Raw genomic sequence first — 18,491 nt, 5'->3', positions numbered from 1 at the left:
TCTTTGTGCCACGCCGAGCTATAGGTTGCCTTTCTTAAAGGCCCCCATTCCTGCTCGCAACCTCACCAAGATCAAGGGTTTCCTCCTTGTCTGCTCCCCACCCTGCTTCCGCATAGCGGTACTTTTGGAAAGCAACTCTAAAGGCGTAGCGACCCCTACTGACAGGCCAGGGAAGTTCGCCTTTAAAGGTCCCAGTAAGGTCAAGTCTGGTCCCAGATGCCCGTCCATTTTTTTACTTGCAAAATAAATAAATAAATAAATAAAAAATCCGATTCTTTTTATGTCTTATCTACACACATACACGAGAGTTAGAAGAAGCCGAACTGCATATTGTGGTCTCTCTCTAAACATCTCTGTTAGCAACAAGCTTTTTCTAAAGTTCGCTTCTTTTAGAGTCCCGAGGGACGAAACTGTCTTCCCATTAGCTCTCGATCCAATAACAAAAAGCAGAAGGGTTGCTCTAGTTGTTTTGCTAATGCTCATGTCTCCACAGTGAACGATTTCTAGAAAACTTTAAGAAAAGCTGTTCTTCCCATACCGGGAGTCGAACCCGGGCCGCCTGGGTGAAAACCAGGAATCCTAACCGCTAGACCATATGGGAGGAAACTGTCCAAATGCTAGCACAACTGACTGATAGAGATAACAGCTCAATAAAGGCAATTACGTTTCTCAAGTCTTGAATTTCTTGTACCAATTACTATCTAATTTAAAAAATATATTGGTAACTTAGCTTTGGTTAGCATCCCTAATGCACTAAGCTATTTTTTTTTTATCTTCTCACCCATTCCTCAGGAATAAAATCAGTAACCTTGAAAACCTCATTAAGCATTTTCTGGTCTTGTTTCTTTCTTGCACTTGGACAGTGGTGGTAGACTTTTTAACTTTTTGTACTTAATGCTCAAATATACAAAAGCTTTGTGCTCTGTAAAGGATGGGCATGATTCAGCCAGGTCTTCTTAAAGACATTCTGCAGCAGCTCACCATGTATCTAGATGTGTCTGTCTCCTTTTTCTCCCCTCGGGGGCATTTGCAGTATGTCTGGGTTCATCATGACAAACCCTTGTAAGGGAGGTACACTTCTTCAGCGTTTGAGCTCACCTTTGTGGGAACCCTTTGGCTCCAATTTGCTGGAGCAACTCCAGCAGATATAAGAAGGAACATCTCCACCTGAAACCCCCAAATCCAATTGCTTACTAAAAATAGAATAAGGAAACAGGTGACTTTTGAATAAGCTATGATAACTATGGTAGGTTTACCCAACAGCACACTGATTCAGTGTGATGTAAACTCAATGTATCTATTTATTTATTTAGAAAATTTATTTAGAAAAACATGGCGACTCAAGGCACCTTACAGGGATGCAAAAACAGCACATAAAAGAAATAAAAATTAAATCCACCCACCCCCACCATGTTGTCACCGGGTGTTATTTGATTTGAGGCAATTTCCAATATTCCTCTGTCAATCTCAGTAACTTTAAAAGAGTGGTTTAGGGACTGGTTTTCAAAATCACCACAACTTTGTCATTAGAAGAAATTAAAATATCAGTAATCACAATAGGCAGAGGAGAAATTTTTATTAAAATAAAAACCATAGTTTCACTGTTGAACTTTTTCTTAAAGAGATACACATCCAAGTCAGACAATATAGGGGCCTATTTCTTTGGGGTTTCCACTTTTTTCCTTCAAGATATTTTAAAAAGCCCCTACAACAGTCATCATAATTGAAACTTGTGTCTCATGTAAATCAGTTTTTGGTTTGATAGACAGAAAATATTTGCTTATGATGAAAGCATATAAGACATATGAAAATCAAACTACAAATCAAAGACATTTGTTTCAATACTTTAAGAGACATATTGCCTCAGACAAATAAGAAAAAAGGGCAAAATGAAGAATATATACACAAGCTAGATTTTCCAGCTATGCTTTATTTTAAAATACATACATCCATTTTTAGCTTTGTGCAAACAATCTTTTTAAAGTGCATCTGTAACTTACAAAGCCATTAATAATTATAATTACCTTTTACATAGAAATTTAAAAACAGTTCAGGACAAATATGGAGATTTCCAAAACTACTCCAGTAAATATAAGCTAAAGTTTATAGCTTTTATTGTATCAGCAGAGATGATCATTACTGATCAAGGAGAGTACTGCTTCTTTCCAGCTACCAGTTTTTGTTTTTTTTCCAGCAGTGACTGGTAATAACTTCTAGTGGCCTCAATTTCACTTTGTATTGAGGCAATTTCTGCAGCCAGGTGGATCCCTGAAACAGCACAAGACAAAAAAGGGGTTATCAGCAGGCAAATCTAAATAGTATTTTTAAAAAGAAAAACTCTACACCAGGGATCCTCAACCTTTTCGACGCCGCTGCCCGGTTCAGCGTCAGCTGGGCGCCTGCGCCGGTTCCGGCGTCAGCTGGGCGCCGCCATTTTTACGAAAAATCACTTCCGGTGACGTCACGGAGTGATTTTCGTCAAAAATGGCGGCGCTAGCGCTCCGTGAGCTTTTTCGGGTAGAAATGGCTTTCTACCCGAAAAGCTCACCGAGCTGGCGCCCGCCATCTTTTGACGAAAAATTGCTTTTTTACCAAAAAGATGGCGGCGCCCAGCAACCAGCGGCCCGGTAAGGCTTGTTCCGCGGCCCGGTACCGGTCCGCGGCCCGGTGGTTGGGGACCCCTGCTCTACACTGTCCCCTAAATAGGATTGTTTCCAGATATGATAGAATGCCCAACTTCCATTTTGCCAAGCTATAACTAGGAATTCCAGCAGCTGGAATCTTCTTTTATCCATGTGGCATTTGGGTTGGAAAAACTGTTTTATGAATGGTGAAGATCTCTAAAAAGCTCATGGACTTTGGGCCAGTCACTCCCTCTCAGCCCAACCCATCTGACATGGTTGCTGTTGTGGGGAAAATCAGAAGGAGGAGCATTAGTTATGCTCACCGTCTTGCATTGTTTATAAAAATAAAAGATGGGATATAGAATAAATTAATAATAAATACATAAATTACAGATCAGAAGCAACACCCTTATTGCTTGTAGGAAGTGCCACAATAGGTTTGAATTGAATACCAGAAATTTAGTCTAATTCCTCAGATAGTGACTACCATAATATGAACAGAATTTAGCCACTGAGCAACTCCTCCAATTGATGTTCTGCTACCCAAGTAGCAGCTTTCACAAAAGAAAGCAACAGCTAAATGATAGTAATTTTCTTAGATCTTTAGACAAGGAATCAGAAGGGGACAGAAGTGCAGATGGCATTCATTGCGATTATCCCAGCTGCCATTTGCCTCACCTTCTCGGAAAGTCTTCTGAGCTTGTCGGAGGCTTTGAGGCACAAGGATGCCAAACCAGTTCAGGGGATCTTGGTGGCCTAAGGTCTCTGCAGGCTTGGATGCTGCATTCTGGGGTTGGGCCACATCCTCTGCTTTTCCTGGACCTTTTCGTCGTCGTACAACTAGAAGCAATCAAACAGTACCTTCAATCAAGGGAGCAGGGAAATGGATGTTGTTGAACTACAATTCTCAGGATGCCTATTGTAGGTTGTTTTAGAAAGCACAGTTGGACAGTTCTCATCCCTATCTTTGAAGAGTGATTGAGGCTGATTTCTGGTATTTCCAGAAATGCATTCTAAGTGTTCATATTATTGGGGACAAAGAATTTCTGATTGACTGTTTCCTAGTATGATTTGATTGCTGACTGTACCCTATGACTATCGTTAAGTGTTGTATGTTATGATTCTTGATTCTTAACGAATATATCATTTCTTTTATGTATAGAGAGTATTTACACCAAGACAAATTCCTTGTGTGTCCAATCACACTTGGCCAATAAAGTATTCTATTCTATTCTATTCTGATTTGTGTTTCTACTGTACAGTGTTTATTTCACCAAATTGTTACATCTTTGGTTTTTAGTATTAATATAGTAACCAATAGTCATTTTAAGAGCCAGGGAAAGATTCAGACAGACCTTGGGAAATGATTGCAGTTTCTTATGAATTCTGATCAAGTGGGTTCAAAAATCTTATGGGTTTTGTTCCTTTACCTTGTTCACTGGGGCCAATCTCTTCCACAAAAGCTGGGCTTTTGAAAGCATCTTCTGTGGTCACCTGAAATTGAATCTGCCCATCTTCTGCCTTGCTAGATGGAACAAATAGAGAGTCATATACAAGACTGAGCATTTAGCTTGAAACCGACTCACTTCCAAGGCACAGGCAATAAGGATCATATTATTTGGGGCTCACTGAGATAGAGATCATTTCAGTTTTAGCTCTCTCTTTCTCTATAGGTGTACAATATAATTGCCCCTATCAACGTTATTCCAGAACAACACTGTGATGTAGATCAGGTTATGAGGGAACTATTGGGTCAAGATTTTCCAAAGAGTTTTCCACATGGAATGGGGATTTGAATCTCTTTCTCCAGTCCTCATCCCAAAATCAAAGAAATAAAACAATCTTCCGGTACTGATTTTATCAACAAAACAATCCAAAATGATCCATAGTAAAACTTATCTCACTTGTCTAAAACCTTAGCTCTCATAATTAAAGTTTGATTGAATGAAGCCAAGTGAAACAGTCCCTTCTTACAAAGGGAGTTGGATTAACAATTCCTGGAATTATTAGGATGACCTGATGTTTTGGAAAAGCTATTATGGAATGGAGCAAACTTCTCCAATCTGATGCATCTAGCTATTTAATTCCTACCATTCCCATGCTGGATGGCAATGGAAATAATAGCACTAAATATCTGAAATAATAGTTTAAATATTTGCAGGGAGGTTCCAATAAAAATAACACAAAATAGATGCCATCTATTTTTAGAAAAATTCAAAAGGCAAGAGGAAAAGCACCTAGTTATTCTTTTTCCTTTTCATTGAAAGTCATTATACTGGCTAGCTACTTACTATTAGCCCCTGGATTAAGAACATTTGATTTATAAACACCTTATAGTTGTGAATGGGCTGGCTATTATTAAAATGACGGACGGCATTCTCCTTCCTTGAGATGCTAAACCACTGAAGCCATACAATGTTTTCATGAACTGTTGAAGTCATGTGTATTTTTAATATTGGATAATGAGATAGCCAGAATATAAATTTAATAATAAATAATATAGAGCCTGTTTTCAGCAGTTCATGAAAATATTGTGTGGTTTCAGTGGTTCATAGGCTTGAGGAAGGAAAATTTTGTCTACCATTTGTACTAATGGGCAGTCTCTTCATAAGTCCAAGTTCTGACTTAGATAGAAATTTGAGATAAAGATAGACAGAGGATTGGAACTCATTCTTAACTTGACTGAGTTTATACAACACATTGAGCCATAAATCATAATTCATTAAGCACAATGATTGTGTCTGTATAACTAAACCAAAAGCAAGGCAACCAAATTTTGGTTTAGCACAATGTATGATTGCAGTTTCTGCCTTTATTCCCCACCATAGAAGTTCCCTCCTTGCCAAAATCCAGTAATTTTCCCACTCACCTAGTTTCTATCTGAATAGATGGTGTCATCTGGTGTCCATATTGCAGGGTAGATACAGATTTGTTACCCATGGCATAGCGAGATTTGGAGAGTGAGAACCAACCCTGGAAAGGCAAAATCAAAAACACAACTTACAGCAATCTTTCTGACCAGATAACTTTAATGTGAACAGTTACAACTGCCAGAATCCTTAGTCATCTTGAAAAGGGAATGAACTGATACTGGATTTTCGGACATTGGGAAGTCTATGACACATTTCCCAAAAAGGAATCAACAGCTCTGCTCAACTGCAGCAAGAGCTGGGGAAAGGGAAAATGACTCCATCATTTGGCAGCATGCCCTTGGCCTTTACCAAGGTCTTATGTGCCATGTTCTCACCTGCTCCACCATGCCATTGAAAGCTTCTCTCTTGGTCTGGAGCATTTCAAGAGCATCAAAAAGGTGAAGGATAACACGGTCCAATTCCTCGCATATTTCAATTTGTTCAACGTCCTCTGCGGGAGCCATCTGAATGGAAAATTGTGCAATTGATCCTATTCGACCTTGTGTCACACAGGTTTCAAGAGTTTCTGTTATAATAGATAAACATCCATGTTGATGTAAATTGTTATATTATATATTTAATTTGTGCACTACTTTTCCATCAAAGTGTTGAAAACCACAACAGGAAAAAAATGAGTAAGATCACAAATTAAGCAATTAAATCCATTTGCAACCTATTCAACCATTAGTTCGAGCCAGATTTAGATGCATACAACTTGCAGAAGCAGATTCCTTGCCTTTTGTCCTAACAGCAGTATTTTTTTCAATATATTTTAAAGAAGATGGACAAACCCACTGAATGGGATAAGCTCCAGTGGAGAATGAAGGACCTCTGAAAACAAGGCAAAGTGAGCAATGCTGACAGAATGATTTTTTTAAAGGATCCCACTATCTTTTCAGGCTCTCTACCTCATTTAGCAGTACCTTACAACTGTTTGTGCACTATTTAGAAAGCATGTAGTACTACAAGAGCAAGGAAAGGTGAGAAAAGCTTGTTTCTTTCCATCCAGATAATCAATATTTGGATCTGTGTCCATATTTACAAAACACTCTCAGATAAAAACCTGTCTGAATCAATACAACTTCTGCTGATGGAAAGGAATAAAGGAAGACTCAAAATAAGCTTCCTTTGGCAAACAAACTTACAGTAGGAGCAATCCCAGTCAGGTATTGTGGTGACAATACCAGCCAAAAGCCCACTGGAGTCAGGAAGACTTACTTCTGAGTAGACATATCCAGAATTGCTCTACTTCATTAGACTCAATATCACCTCTCCTTCACCTTTCTCTTCCCTTTTAAAACATGTAAACTGCATATTCGATACTTTATTTTTCCAACCTTCCTCCAGAGTTCAAAGTGAGTAAGGTAGGACATTTGAGGACTGATCCACGAGTCTATTCTGCTTCACTACACCCGTCATTTCAAGGGCCAGACATTACATGAGCATGTTGCATTACTGTAAAGCTAATGGTGAATTTGTGTTGATATTAGAGAATCAATAGCAGTATTCCAGTATTTGAAGGGCTGCCACAAGGAAAAGTGGGTCATCTTATTCTCCAAAGCACCAGAGGGCAGGACAAGAAACAATGGTTGGAAACTAAGCAAAGAGAGAAACAACCTGGAATTAAGGAGAAACTTCCTCACAGTGAGGACTATTAACCAGTGGAACAGCTTGCCTTCAGAAATAGTGGGCGCTCCACCACTGGAGGTTTTTAAGAAGAGTCTAGGGTCAGTCAATTATCTGAAATAGTATAGTTTTCCTGCTTGAGCAGGGGACTGGACTAGAAGACCTCCAAGGTCTCTTCCAGCTATCTTGAAATACTGAGGTCTAGGTTTTTTTTTTCTCCCCTCTGCCTTCTTTCTGTGCCTCTCCAAATCCGATTCCCTTCCAACAGTAGGCGAAAAAAGCATAAATGTGGAAGAAAGATCTAGTGGATCCCGTTTCATATTTCATATATTTTTCCACACTTCTTCCCCATAGATTCTAATCTGAAGGACAAATGAAAATGCTCTTGTGGGCTTCCTGGAGAGAAACTGGAACTGAGTTGCCAGGCCGGGGAATATATGGTATCAAATAGGGGTTGAAAAAAATCCAGTGGATCGAAATATTATTCTACTCTAATTGTAATTTATGACGCCACAACAAAAGAATCCTGAGACGCCACAAGCCCCTCATTCTTTCTACCTGCAACTGTGATCGGTAATCGAAAGAATGATACCTTCGTCAGCAAATATATCCGCGTAACTTCATAGGTCTTCTTCTAGCCAAGACGCTCAACCTTCCTGCCCTGAATTCTAACTACTGTACCCGACCCGTTTTTCGCAATTGACTTCCTGTACCTCTGCCTTTGAAACATGACTCCACCTTCTCTTCTTCCACGGCCAATGAGATCAGAAATGTTCATCTTTGACCAGCCGGCTGCAAACCGAGATAGAAAAGCGACAATAGAAGCTTCGGATCATAAGCATATGCCGCTTCCGGTTGTGAAGTCCCACCCCCCTTTTATCTCTAGAGTGGCGTTTTTCAATCTCAGCAGTGATGTGGGGGCTTCAACTCCCAGAGTTCTCCAACCAGCTCGCTGAAGTCCACATAAGTTGAAGTTGCTGGGGTGGAGAACCATTGTTCTAGAGCAGGGGTGCCCAAACTTGGCAACTTTAAGACTTGTGGACTTCAACTCCCAGAATTCCTCAGCCAGCTGGCTGAGGAATTCTGGGAGTTGAAGTCCACAAGTCTTAAAGTTGCCAAATTTGGAGACCTCTGTTCTAGAGGCTTAAACGGGGATCATTATTATTAAGGGGTTTTGTGTGTGTGTGTGTGGTGTGCGGGCTTATGTGTATGCAGCGCGCTCTGATATTTCGGGCAAGTGCGGTGATGGGATCTCTTTTGTATCGATAAAGCTGGCCAAATAGATATCCCCCCCCCCACACACACACACAAAAGGCCGGGGGATATATGGTATCAAATAGGGGTTGAAAAATATCCAGTGGATCGAAATATTTTGTGCAGGCAGTCTGGCGATGGTATGAATGCTGGCAACTCAGTTCCAGTTTCTCTCCAGGAAGCCCACAAGAGCATTTTCATTTGTCCTTCAGATTAGAATCTATGGGGGAAGAAGTGTGGAAAAATATACGAAATATGAAACGGGATCCACTAGATCTTTCTTCCACATTTATGCTTTTTTCGCCTACTGTTGGAAGGGATTTGGAGAGGCACAGAAAGAAGGCAGAGGGGAGAGAAAAAAAAACCTAGACCTCAGTATTTCAAGATTCCATTAAAAAAGAAAATCTCAACAATGTTACCCGGTACTCAACAGCCTGTAAAGCTATAAAGGCACTATGAAGCGGTATATAAGGGCTATTGCTATTCGTAAGCACCATTAGACTTTGCACCCCATCATGTGCGCGCGCATTTTAGCGACGTCGCCATGGAGGCTTCGGGCACGCGTTCTCATTACGTCACCTTCCTTTGTTCTGCCATGTTTGGTGTGGGCCTGAGGCTTCTCTTTGGCTTTTTCATTCTCATCTGTTATAGGCCGTTTCTCCTGACCAATGAGAACCGACCTCAAGGGCGGAAGTGATTGAAAGAAAGTGAATCGTAACGTGGTCGAGTCTGGGATGTTCTAATTTAGGGAGATCATGGTAAGAACTGAATTTTGTGCATCAAGCAGTATTTTCCTTTTGGAAAAATGAGCAATAATTGTTTTTGCTTTCTGGCTAAGAGAATGGAGACAGAGTTTCCAGATAGCTCAGTTTAGATTTTGTCCAGCGATTCGAATCAATGAAGCCTCGGCATAGTAGACATTCTAATCTAGACTAATTCGGGGCAAAGAGCATAGATTTTGCGTATACTTTTAGAAGTTACCTATACTTTGATCAGGCTTCTCGGCCTGTTGTTTTCTAGGTACATTGAATTACAGTAGCTTATTTATTTATTTTATTTTATTTATTTGATTTGCCAATTGTTTACAAGATAATAAGTATAAGTGTATACATAGTTGTGAATACATGAAATGGTACATATAAGAAAAATAAAAGAAGAATAAGAGAAACAATAGGACAGGGACGGTAGGCACGTTGGTGCGCTTATGCACGCCCCCTACAGACCTCTTAGGAAAGGGGTGAGGTCAATAGTAGACAGTCAGTGTTGGTTACATATTTTTAAAAAAATTAGCCCATAATTCTTCAAATGTTTACTTAGCAATCCAACCAAGTTTGATAGGACTTATTCTGAATGCATGTAACTCAAAAGTTAAAAATTTCTGGATTTTTAACAAATGTTTCAGGACAGATCCATTTTCTCCCATCACTAGGTATATTGAAGTCAGAAGGAAAACAACAACAAAAAAGATCTTAATGAATCTAATTGGTGCATTTCTACTTTTTTAGTTACGTCGGGAGGCTCGTCAGAGGCGGGAATATCTTTACCGCAAAGCTCAAGAAGAAAAACTCCGGACTCTCCAAGAAAAGAAAGAAAAAATTAAAAAGGCGTTGGATGGTACACATTAATGACTTGGAATTGCAATATATAACAATAGGATTGCATTTTGTGAGAATGTGAAACGCTGAGAGTTTATGCCCCGAAGACAAATTCCTTGTGTGTCCAATCACACTTGGCCAATAAAGAATTCTATTCTATTCTATCCTATCCTATCCTATCCTATTCTCCTATTCTATTTTTCTTGAGGGACACTTGGCCTTTAAGTAAGCCCTACTAAATGGATCCTATATCTAAGAAAGCATGTATAGTTTGTCGTATAACTGAACACGTGCTTTTTTATTTGCTTATTACAATTGTTCCCCATGTTTCCTTTCATTTACTCAAGATTTCTCCTTAAAAGGGATCTTCACAAATAACCTTGAAAGGGAGACTAAGTGCGCAATTATCCATGAATTAATAGCTTTGTGGAGATTTGAAACTAAGTGTCTTGTAGTGCTTGTCTGGCATTCTAATCGAACAAAGGTTGGGTTTTAAGAAAGGATATTATGATGTATTAAGCCATGTTATATTTCAGCCAGCCAATCTCACAGAATTGTTGAAAAGTAGTTTTTGAGAAAGCCAGTATAGTGTGATGATTGTACTAGGATAAGGAAGAGCCAGATTCAAGGCTCACTTCAGCCCTGGAGCTGACATTTCACCAGGCAGTTTCCATTTACCAATTTCAAAAGATGGCCGTTCTGGGTATAAAATTGGAGGAGAAATAAGATATTTTGGAAAATGGAAAGAATAGGATATAATTCTAATAAATACAGAAATAAAATAGGTGGGAATGTTACCCTCATAAACTTTTCAAAAGCCAGTTGAAAGAGCTAGGCCTTGCAGTTCTTACAGTACTCATCTAAAATAAATAATGACAGGCATGCTAGCTAGTGAATGGAAGAATCCTCTCACCTCAGCTTTGCTTCCCCATAAAAATTGAATTCATCTTATATTTGTCTTATTTTTTCTTTTCCTTATTTGTTTTTTTATGTTCAGTCTGCTTGAATTATTGTATTTTATATATTCTTTTATACTATAAAAATCAGAGATATTATTTGTATAATGTTTTGTGATTTTTACTTTAAGTGGTAAACCATCTAGAGTTGTTGGGAGTTGGGAGAATTACAATTCGTTTAAATGAACCAATAACACACACAATAATGCAGATTTTTACAATTTTTAAAAAGTCATCTGTGTCTTTTTCCCTTCCAGAGAACTGCTTGATTCCCACAGAACTTCGGAAAGAAGCCCTGGTCCTCCAGAAAGCATTGGAGTTTGATGACGGAGGGGCAGAAGGTGAGTGGGTCATTGGAGCCAAACCTCTGGGCTACTGTCCCCAATCTCGAACCCTCTAAATGCTTTCTGGGGAATCTGTCTGTCTCTGGAAGGTTTGTAATTCTGACATTGGTCTGGCAGGAGTGACAAGTCATATAGATGATGAATACCGCTGGGCTGGAGTGGAGGATCCCCGTATTATGGTTACCACTTCCCGTGACCCCAGTTCTCGCCTCAAAATGTTTGCCAAAGTAAGTAAACAGTAAATGTCTTGTCCTGCTCTAGGCGGAAGCATGGCTTTAGAAAGCAGGTTGATGGGGCAGGCTTGACTCAGCAGTTTAGTAGAAATGTTACTTCGCTCATTGGAGGACCTGCAGTCTTTCTGGGACTACTTCATACAAAACATGGCTACCAGAGCCTGCCAGAGGAGATTGAAGAGGTTTACTTTGAGCCAGACATCAAGCTCAGCCCTGGGCAATTAGGAGATCAAAGCAAATGGACTAACAGAGGCTGTGTGCTAGGATCATCTAAGATCTCAGCTCAAGCTTTCCAGATTAAAAAAAATTCAGAGTGATCTAACCCGTGTTATCATTAAGGTACGGTGACTTCGGTTGCTTCTGCTCAGAAATCTGATTGTAAATGGCTTGCTTATAATTTCATGTGTTTTCCCCATGTTCTGTTTAGGAAGTGAAGCTAGTTTTCCCTGGGGCACAGCGAATGAACCGAGGCAGGCATGAGGTGGGTGCTTTGGTCCGTGCCTGCAAAGCCAATGGGGTCACCGACCTGCTGGTGGTGCATGAGCATAGAGGGGTGCCAGGTAAGTGATTTGCAAGCAGTACAGACTCACTAGATAGTTGTGGTTTGAATCCGGTAGCTATCACAGCATATCCAGTAGAGATTCGTTGGTCATTTTATTTCATTTGTACTGGACTTGAGGAGGACAGTTTGATGGAATCACACAGAAGGTGCAACTTTGCTAATTTGGAAATGGGCTGAAGTTGCTTGTTTGATGTCAAATCTATCAGCAGTGGCTCTACTCTTCAGAAGCAATTGAAAGCCTTCCAGATACTTTATGTTATCGTTCAACAATCCCTTTGCCAAATTGCCTCAGGTTGACAAGAGCTTAAACCCACTATGCTGCTTACTTGACTCTAGGTAGAAGTTAATATTTAGTGGTAAAGTGTAGGCTGTGCACCCACCTACTCCCAGGTTCAGAGACCAGATTTCCAAGTAGAGTTTGGAAGTCTTCCATCTGAAGCTTCTGATGATGTTGAGCTAGATGGAGTAGCTGGTTATGAGCAAGGCTTAAGCAGAATTGGTGGATAAAGCATCATTCCCACATATCAGGTTGCGCCATAATAACGATTTCTTTTTTCAGTGGGTTCATCTTCTTCCATTGATAGCAACTGGGCCTAACTAGTTTCTCTGCTCCTTGTTCCCACTTCTTCATTACTTAGATGGACTCATAGTTAGCCACCTGCCTTTTGGCCCCACTGCCTACTTCACCCTCTGCAACGTGGTCATGCGTCATGATATCCCAGACATCGGCACCATGTCAGAAGCCAACCCCCACCTCATCTTCCACAATTTCACGTCTCATCTTGGACAGAGGGTAAGTTGAAGTGGTAGATCAGAATGTTGTTTCCTCAGTGTTTGACTATTGTTTAGCCTGAGATTGAACATCAAAATGTTGAAGGTAGCTAGCAGGTCTGCAAAACATCTGAGACATGGCAGGGCAGGAAATCCTGTTTGACTTGGCAGTAAGATCTACTGGCAAAAGTGTGTGCCAAAGTCACTAATTGTGATTGCTGTTTTCTGGGTTTACAAAATGTATCATAAAGCAGCTGAACACACTAGGTCTGTGGCACTAGGTGGCACGCAGAGCCATTTGTGCCGGCACACGAGCCGCAGGCACTGCACATGCATGCGCCTCACAGCTGATTTTCAGCTGGTTTGAGGCCTTTTTGGCTTCCCAGGTTTGAGGAAAGCCTCTGCAGCCTGAAAAATAGGCCTGTTTCATCACTTCCTGTATTTCCGGAAATACAGAAGTAACGAAACAGGCCTATTTTTCAAGCTGAGATGCTTTCCTCAAGCCTGGGAAGCCAAAAAAGGCCTCAAACAGGCTAAAAATCTGCTGGGAGGCACAGTGCAGGTAAGGGGCCGTGGGATTGCACGCACATGTGCAGGGTCGTGGGGGGCATGTGCATTGCCTTCTGGGTTCTGGTATGTGAGCGTGTGTGCGCAAGCACACGCACAATTTTTGACACAGGAGCCTAAAAAGTTTAGCCACCACTGCACTAGGTCTATTCAATAGACTAAGCTACAATTTTTAAAAAATGGTTAAAGCTGCTAGATCTTTTACTGTCCTAGGTTAACATGTTGTGAACTCAGCCCCTGAAAGCAGTGGAATCCACTCTACAGAAGTGAATATAGGATTACCACTTTAGCCTGGATCCGTCAGTGGTATTTTGGGCAAAGTAAAGATGTATCAGAGAAGCGGCATAATCACAGGAGGTTTTCTCACATTTTTATGCACCAGAAATCATGCAAATAATATTTTAGTTGAGTTGCTAAAGATTATTCTAGCTGTGGATTATGGGAGGTCCATGGTCAATCACATTCAAAGGCTTTCATGTGAGTTGAGTCTGATTTATCAGCTTGATCTTGCAATTATGTTCAGTTACGTATGTCTTTAAATCAGATCCCATTAAGGGAAAACTTGACTTCAAGATTACAGGACTATTTGATACTTCATTCACTATTGTTTCCAACTTTCACCACACATCATCCACTTTCTACTCCCAAGGTTCTGGCATTTCCCCCTTTCTCCTTCATAGGTCACTAGCATTCTCAAGTACTTGTTTCCAGTACCTAAAGATGACAGCAAGCGGGTCATCACTTTTGCCAACCAAGATGATTATATCTCCTTCAGGTACATGTTTGGTTTCTGGGTGAGGCTGAGCAGAAATGCTTACCAGAGCGGAGCCAAGAGAACACAAACTTCACTCTTTGTTGGTGCCAGTTGTGAGGTCTTATTCATGGACAAAGCCCTCCGTGGTAGTAACAACCTGCAATTTTGTCCCTTCTGAATAGTTGGATTATAATTGCTATACTTGTTGCAGATTGTGATAAATGTCCCAACACATGTGAAGGGACTCAGGCCGAAGAAAGATGAGGGAGCATTTTTCAAGCTGCTTGGAAATAAGATGAATGGGCAGTCATGGAGGGCATTTGGGGGCTTATGTGTGGATTTGCTTTAGTTCTGCACTTTATTGATCCTTTCAAAATGCCAAAGGAGGGAAGCCACAGCACTTTTATTTAGCTAGTGCTACATGCTATCAGTTTGAGATTGTCATTATTTAATAATTGCCACTAGCTTCCAAATACGATAGGTCATGAAAATGGCCTCTTCAGAGTCTTCAGTCATTTAGCAGGCAATTTAATCACTTTATGTGTAGTACCCATCCATCACTGAAGTACCCAATGATGGGCAGGATAAAAGTTTGTAAAGAAAGAAATAAACTTTATCCCTGGCTTCTGTTCCACTTGGGGTATGCTGCAGTTGGGTTCATGCAACGTGTAACACCAAAATATAGCTTTATCTGTTGTTTAATGTAGAATCAATTAAAGTCAACCAACAAGTTGCGTTGTTAGCAGTGCCCTCAAAGAAAATATGAATACAGAAGTTAACAGATAGTGCTGTTAATTGTAGAGGGGATGAATTGTGTGCTTGTATGCATCCTGTAGCTGGCTCTGCCATGGGGAGAATGAAGAGATCACCTCAGATGTGGTGCCACTTGAAAAGGCAGACAACTATCCGTTTGATTTATCTTTGGTCATCAAATATATGGAGAGACATTTGCCAATATGGGGTGTGTGTGGCTTTTGCTGCTTTGCTTAAAATGATGATGTGTTTGCCTTTTGTCCATGTTTTAGCAGCTGGGATTTGGGTTGGACTTGTGTTTAATGGGGGGAGGGGGGAGAACTCAGGAGGAGGGGGGAGCAAAGAGCCTGATTGCTGGGGAAGAGGACTGCTCTTACTCTTACCCAGTGCTTACTCTGTCATTTGCCAATACTATCTGGGGCAGGCACCATGTTTACAAGAAGACTGACCATCGGAATGTGGAGCTCTCTGAGGTTGGGCCAAGGTTTGAAATGAAATGTAAGTACCACCATCAAACTGTGAACTGTGAAATCAGAAACTTTGCCTTTCGCTGACTTGCCAGAGCAGTTTTAACTGAGTTCTCTTAGCATATGCTACTTTATTTATTTATGGAGTTTTTAAAATATATATATATATATATATATATATATATATATATATATATATATATATATATATATATATATATATATATATATATATATATATATATATATATAAAAATATATATAAAATATATAAAATATATAAAATATATATATTTATATAAGTATATATATATATATTTATATAAGTTTATATATATATATAAGTAACTCAAGGCAGTGAACGTATCCAATACACTTTCCTCCTCCTATTTTCCCCACAACAACTCTGTGAGATGAGCTGGGCTGAGGAAGAATGATTGCCTAAGGTCACCCAGCTGGCTTTTATGCCTAAGGCGAGACTCATGGTCTCACCTGAGGTCGATTCATGGTCTCCTGCTTTCTAGCTTGGTGCCTTAATCACTAGACCAAACTGGATTTGTGTGTGTGTGAGTGAGAGTGAGTGAGTGATATATGTATATATGTACAGTATTTCACATGGGTATTGGGAATCCAGTTAAGTGGTTGGAAGAGATAGAAGTCTGAACATGGCAGCTGGTTGGCAAGTGGACTGAATAAATATGTGAAAAACAAATCTGCAATGAACAGAGGGGCAACTTCAACTTTGTAGCAATAGCACTTAGACTTATGTACCACTTCACAGTGCTTTACAGCCCTCTAAGCGGTTTACAGAGTCAGCATATTGCCCTCAGCAATCTGGGTCCCCATTTTGTGGACCTTGGAAGGATGGAAGGCTGAGTCAACCTTTTGATACTGTAGTAGTTGATACTTGATACTGTATGTATCAAAAGCAGTGAAGAAGAAAAAGGAGGAGAAGGATGAGGAGGAAAATTTGGAATAATCTATCTGTTGGAGCAAGTCCTATTGGGAATTCTAGATATTGTTCAGCATCCCTTGGATGGGCAAAGCTAATATATTGATTATGTCACTACATTATCAAATGGAATAGCTTTTTTCAGGTAAAACCTCCAAATCAATATTAGAAATACCAGGCTTTGAGTAAACAAGTGTAGAAAGGAAATCCATCTTTTTCTCCGGCTTGCTTTCACTCCATCTTTTTTAAAAATATGGCTGACCCCTCAGTGAAGAAACACCCATCTCCAGCCCTACTATTTGCAACAAATGGCAATTAAAGCAATAAGACACAGTGTACTGTATGCAAATTGCATCATTTTTTACTGGAATCCTCAGTTATTTTTCCCACAATTAGAGTCAAAGGCTACAATCTGATTTCCCCTGAGGTTGACAACAGTGTTTTTCAAAAGGATCTCTAGTTCTAGCATGAGTCAATCTACTTATTTCCTTCCTATCAAAAAGAGGCAACATTTTGCTTTGTTGTGCTACAGATGACATAATGGAACAGTTTTCTGCTGGTGTTGACTGTAAGGCTGCTTCTTAAAAGGAAGTGGCTTCCTTGTTCAAGAGCAGTGCCCTCTAGTTACGTTTGGTCAAGTCTTGTAATTCATGGGCTATGGCCACATTGGCTGGAAATTATGAGAATTATAGTTTACCACATTTGACTGAGCACCACATTTGAGAATGCTGTGCAAAAAAAAAAATCTTTTGCTGCTGTGCTTCTTGTCCTTTCATACATAACTCATATTACATGGATTTTCACTATGCACTTTAAAAACTGGACCAGGGTATAGATTTGTCTATGGCTCTTGCCCTTCTGGAGGAAAAAAAATCCCTTCTGTGCATTTGCTTCAGGGAAGAGAAAATAGTTATTCAATATTTATGGGTCACAAGATGTTTCAAATGACTGCTGTGTCTGTGGAACACTAGACTGGATTGGATCACCCTTCTCAGAGTTCAGTATGATTCTCTTCCTGTTCCCATTCTGATCTAAAGACTAATGTGGTTAGGAACATGTATAATAATCAAGAAGTTGCTGATTCAAACCTCAGCTGACACATGAAGAAGAGGCTTCTTGTAAATCAGAATCTTGGCTTTTGTCCGTCAGAATCATTGCACTATGCGGTGGGGGATAACTACCATTCAACAATGGCTTCTGGTGACTGGGTTCACCTATTGCAGTAACTCTAGTGTGGTTTCCTCAACTTTAGAATATGTTATGGCTTACTTCATGATTCATCCTTAAACGCACTGTTGCTTAATGTAATCTGTGAGGCTCAAATGCTGGGAATGATTATTGTGGTTTCAGGGTTTGCTTCAGAAGTATCTGGCTGGCTGTTCGGAGGTTGTTGTTCTAGAACAAGATTGGATGTGTCCCAGCTAGGTCACTTAACTGTGATTTAGAGCAGTGATCCCCAACCTTTTTTATGCCGCGGCCCGGTACCAGCATCAGCTGGGCGCCAACTTGTTCCACGGACCGGTACCGGTCGACGGACCGGTGGTTGGGGACCCCTGATTTAGAGAATAATGGTAGCTTGAGATCACATGTATTGCAATTGCCTAACCTCTGGTTGTGTTACACTGGCTAGGGTCTCAACATACTAAGCCAATATTTAACAAACCCCATTAACGTTTAACTGCAGCTGTGAACTCCACCACAGCATAAAATGCTGTGAGTTTTAAGGATTCTTTCCATTGTTTGGGTAGGATTTATCTTTCCTTGTCCTCTGTCCTAAAGAATCATTTTCTGTGGACATTCAGAGACTGCAGCCGAACTAGACTGAAAACAGAATTGTGGAGTTTATTCCCTGAAGCAGAGCATGACAGCCAGCTCAAACTTTTCTTCTCTTATATTGCAGTATATATGATCAAACTAGGAACCCTGGAGCAAGAGAACACCGCTGACGTGGAGTGGCGCTGGCACCCCTACACCCACACAGCCAAGAAGAGAAAATTCCTCAGTGTTGAGTAGCAGTGCCTCAAAACTGCCACTTTCTCATCAAAGAAGCAGACCGTATATTGGACCTTAAATGAACTGGATTCTTCAAGCTTGCTCCCATAAATACATTCTTTTTTTCTT

General features: G+C 40.3%; 2 protein-coding genes and 1 non-coding gene across 6 annotated transcripts; 1 reads left to right on the top strand and 2 right to left on the bottom strand.

The window, feature by feature from the left end:
• Positions 1-529: 529 nt before the first annotated feature.
• Positions 530-601, bottom strand: TRNAE-UUC (transfer RNA glutamic acid (anticodon UUC)). Its single transcript has one exon. It is a non-coding gene; the product is annotated as a tRNA-Glu (tRNA).
• A 1,231-nt stretch (positions 602-1,832) lies between these two features.
• Positions 1,833-8,215, bottom strand: VMA22 (vacuolar ATPase assembly factor VMA22). Of its 4 annotated transcripts, none has more exons than XM_087956626.1 (6): positions 7,876-8,215; positions 5,872-6,062; positions 5,494-5,597; positions 4,055-4,149; positions 3,303-3,464; positions 1,833-2,268 (listed from the first exon to the last, which is right to left on the bottom strand). In XM_087956626.1, the coding sequence occupies exons 2-6, from the start codon at positions 5,998-6,000 to the stop codon at positions 2,144-2,146; spliced, it is 615 nt and encodes a 204-aa protein (XP_087812752.1). In that variant the 5' UTR covers positions 6,001-6,062; positions 7,876-8,215; the 3' UTR covers positions 1,833-2,143. The 4 variants fall into 4 exon arrangements, with proteins under 4 accessions (XP_087812752.1, XP_087812754.1, XP_026539941.1 ...); XM_087956628.1 differs by having other exon boundaries at positions 5,872-6,000; positions 7,755-7,892; XM_026684156.2 differs by having other exon boundaries at positions 7,755-7,887.
• Positions 8,216-9,013: 798 nt separating this feature from the next.
• On the top strand, positions 9,014-18,491 carry IMP4 (IMP U3 small nucleolar ribonucleoprotein 4). Its single transcript, XM_026684154.2, has 9 exons — positions 9,014-9,174; positions 9,922-10,030; positions 11,225-11,308; positions 11,429-11,538; positions 11,972-12,104; positions 12,745-12,899; positions 14,125-14,219; positions 15,376-15,449; positions 18,271-18,491. The coding sequence occupies exons 1-9, from the start codon at positions 9,172-9,174 to the stop codon at positions 18,381-18,383; spliced, it is 876 nt and encodes a 291-aa protein (XP_026539939.1). The 5' UTR covers positions 9,014-9,171; the 3' UTR covers positions 18,384-18,491.

The sequence above is a fragment of the Notechis scutatus genome, chromosome 2 (genome assembly GCF_049901735.1).
Source record: "Notechis scutatus isolate UNSWTSFEM ecotype Mainland chromosome 2, rNotScu1.2, whole genome shotgun sequence".
NCBI lineage: Eukaryota > Metazoa > Chordata > Lepidosauria > Squamata > Elapidae > Notechis > Notechis scutatus.
The sequence above is the reverse complement of the archived record's forward strand: the minus strand, read 5'-3'. Positions and strand labels throughout refer to the sequence as shown.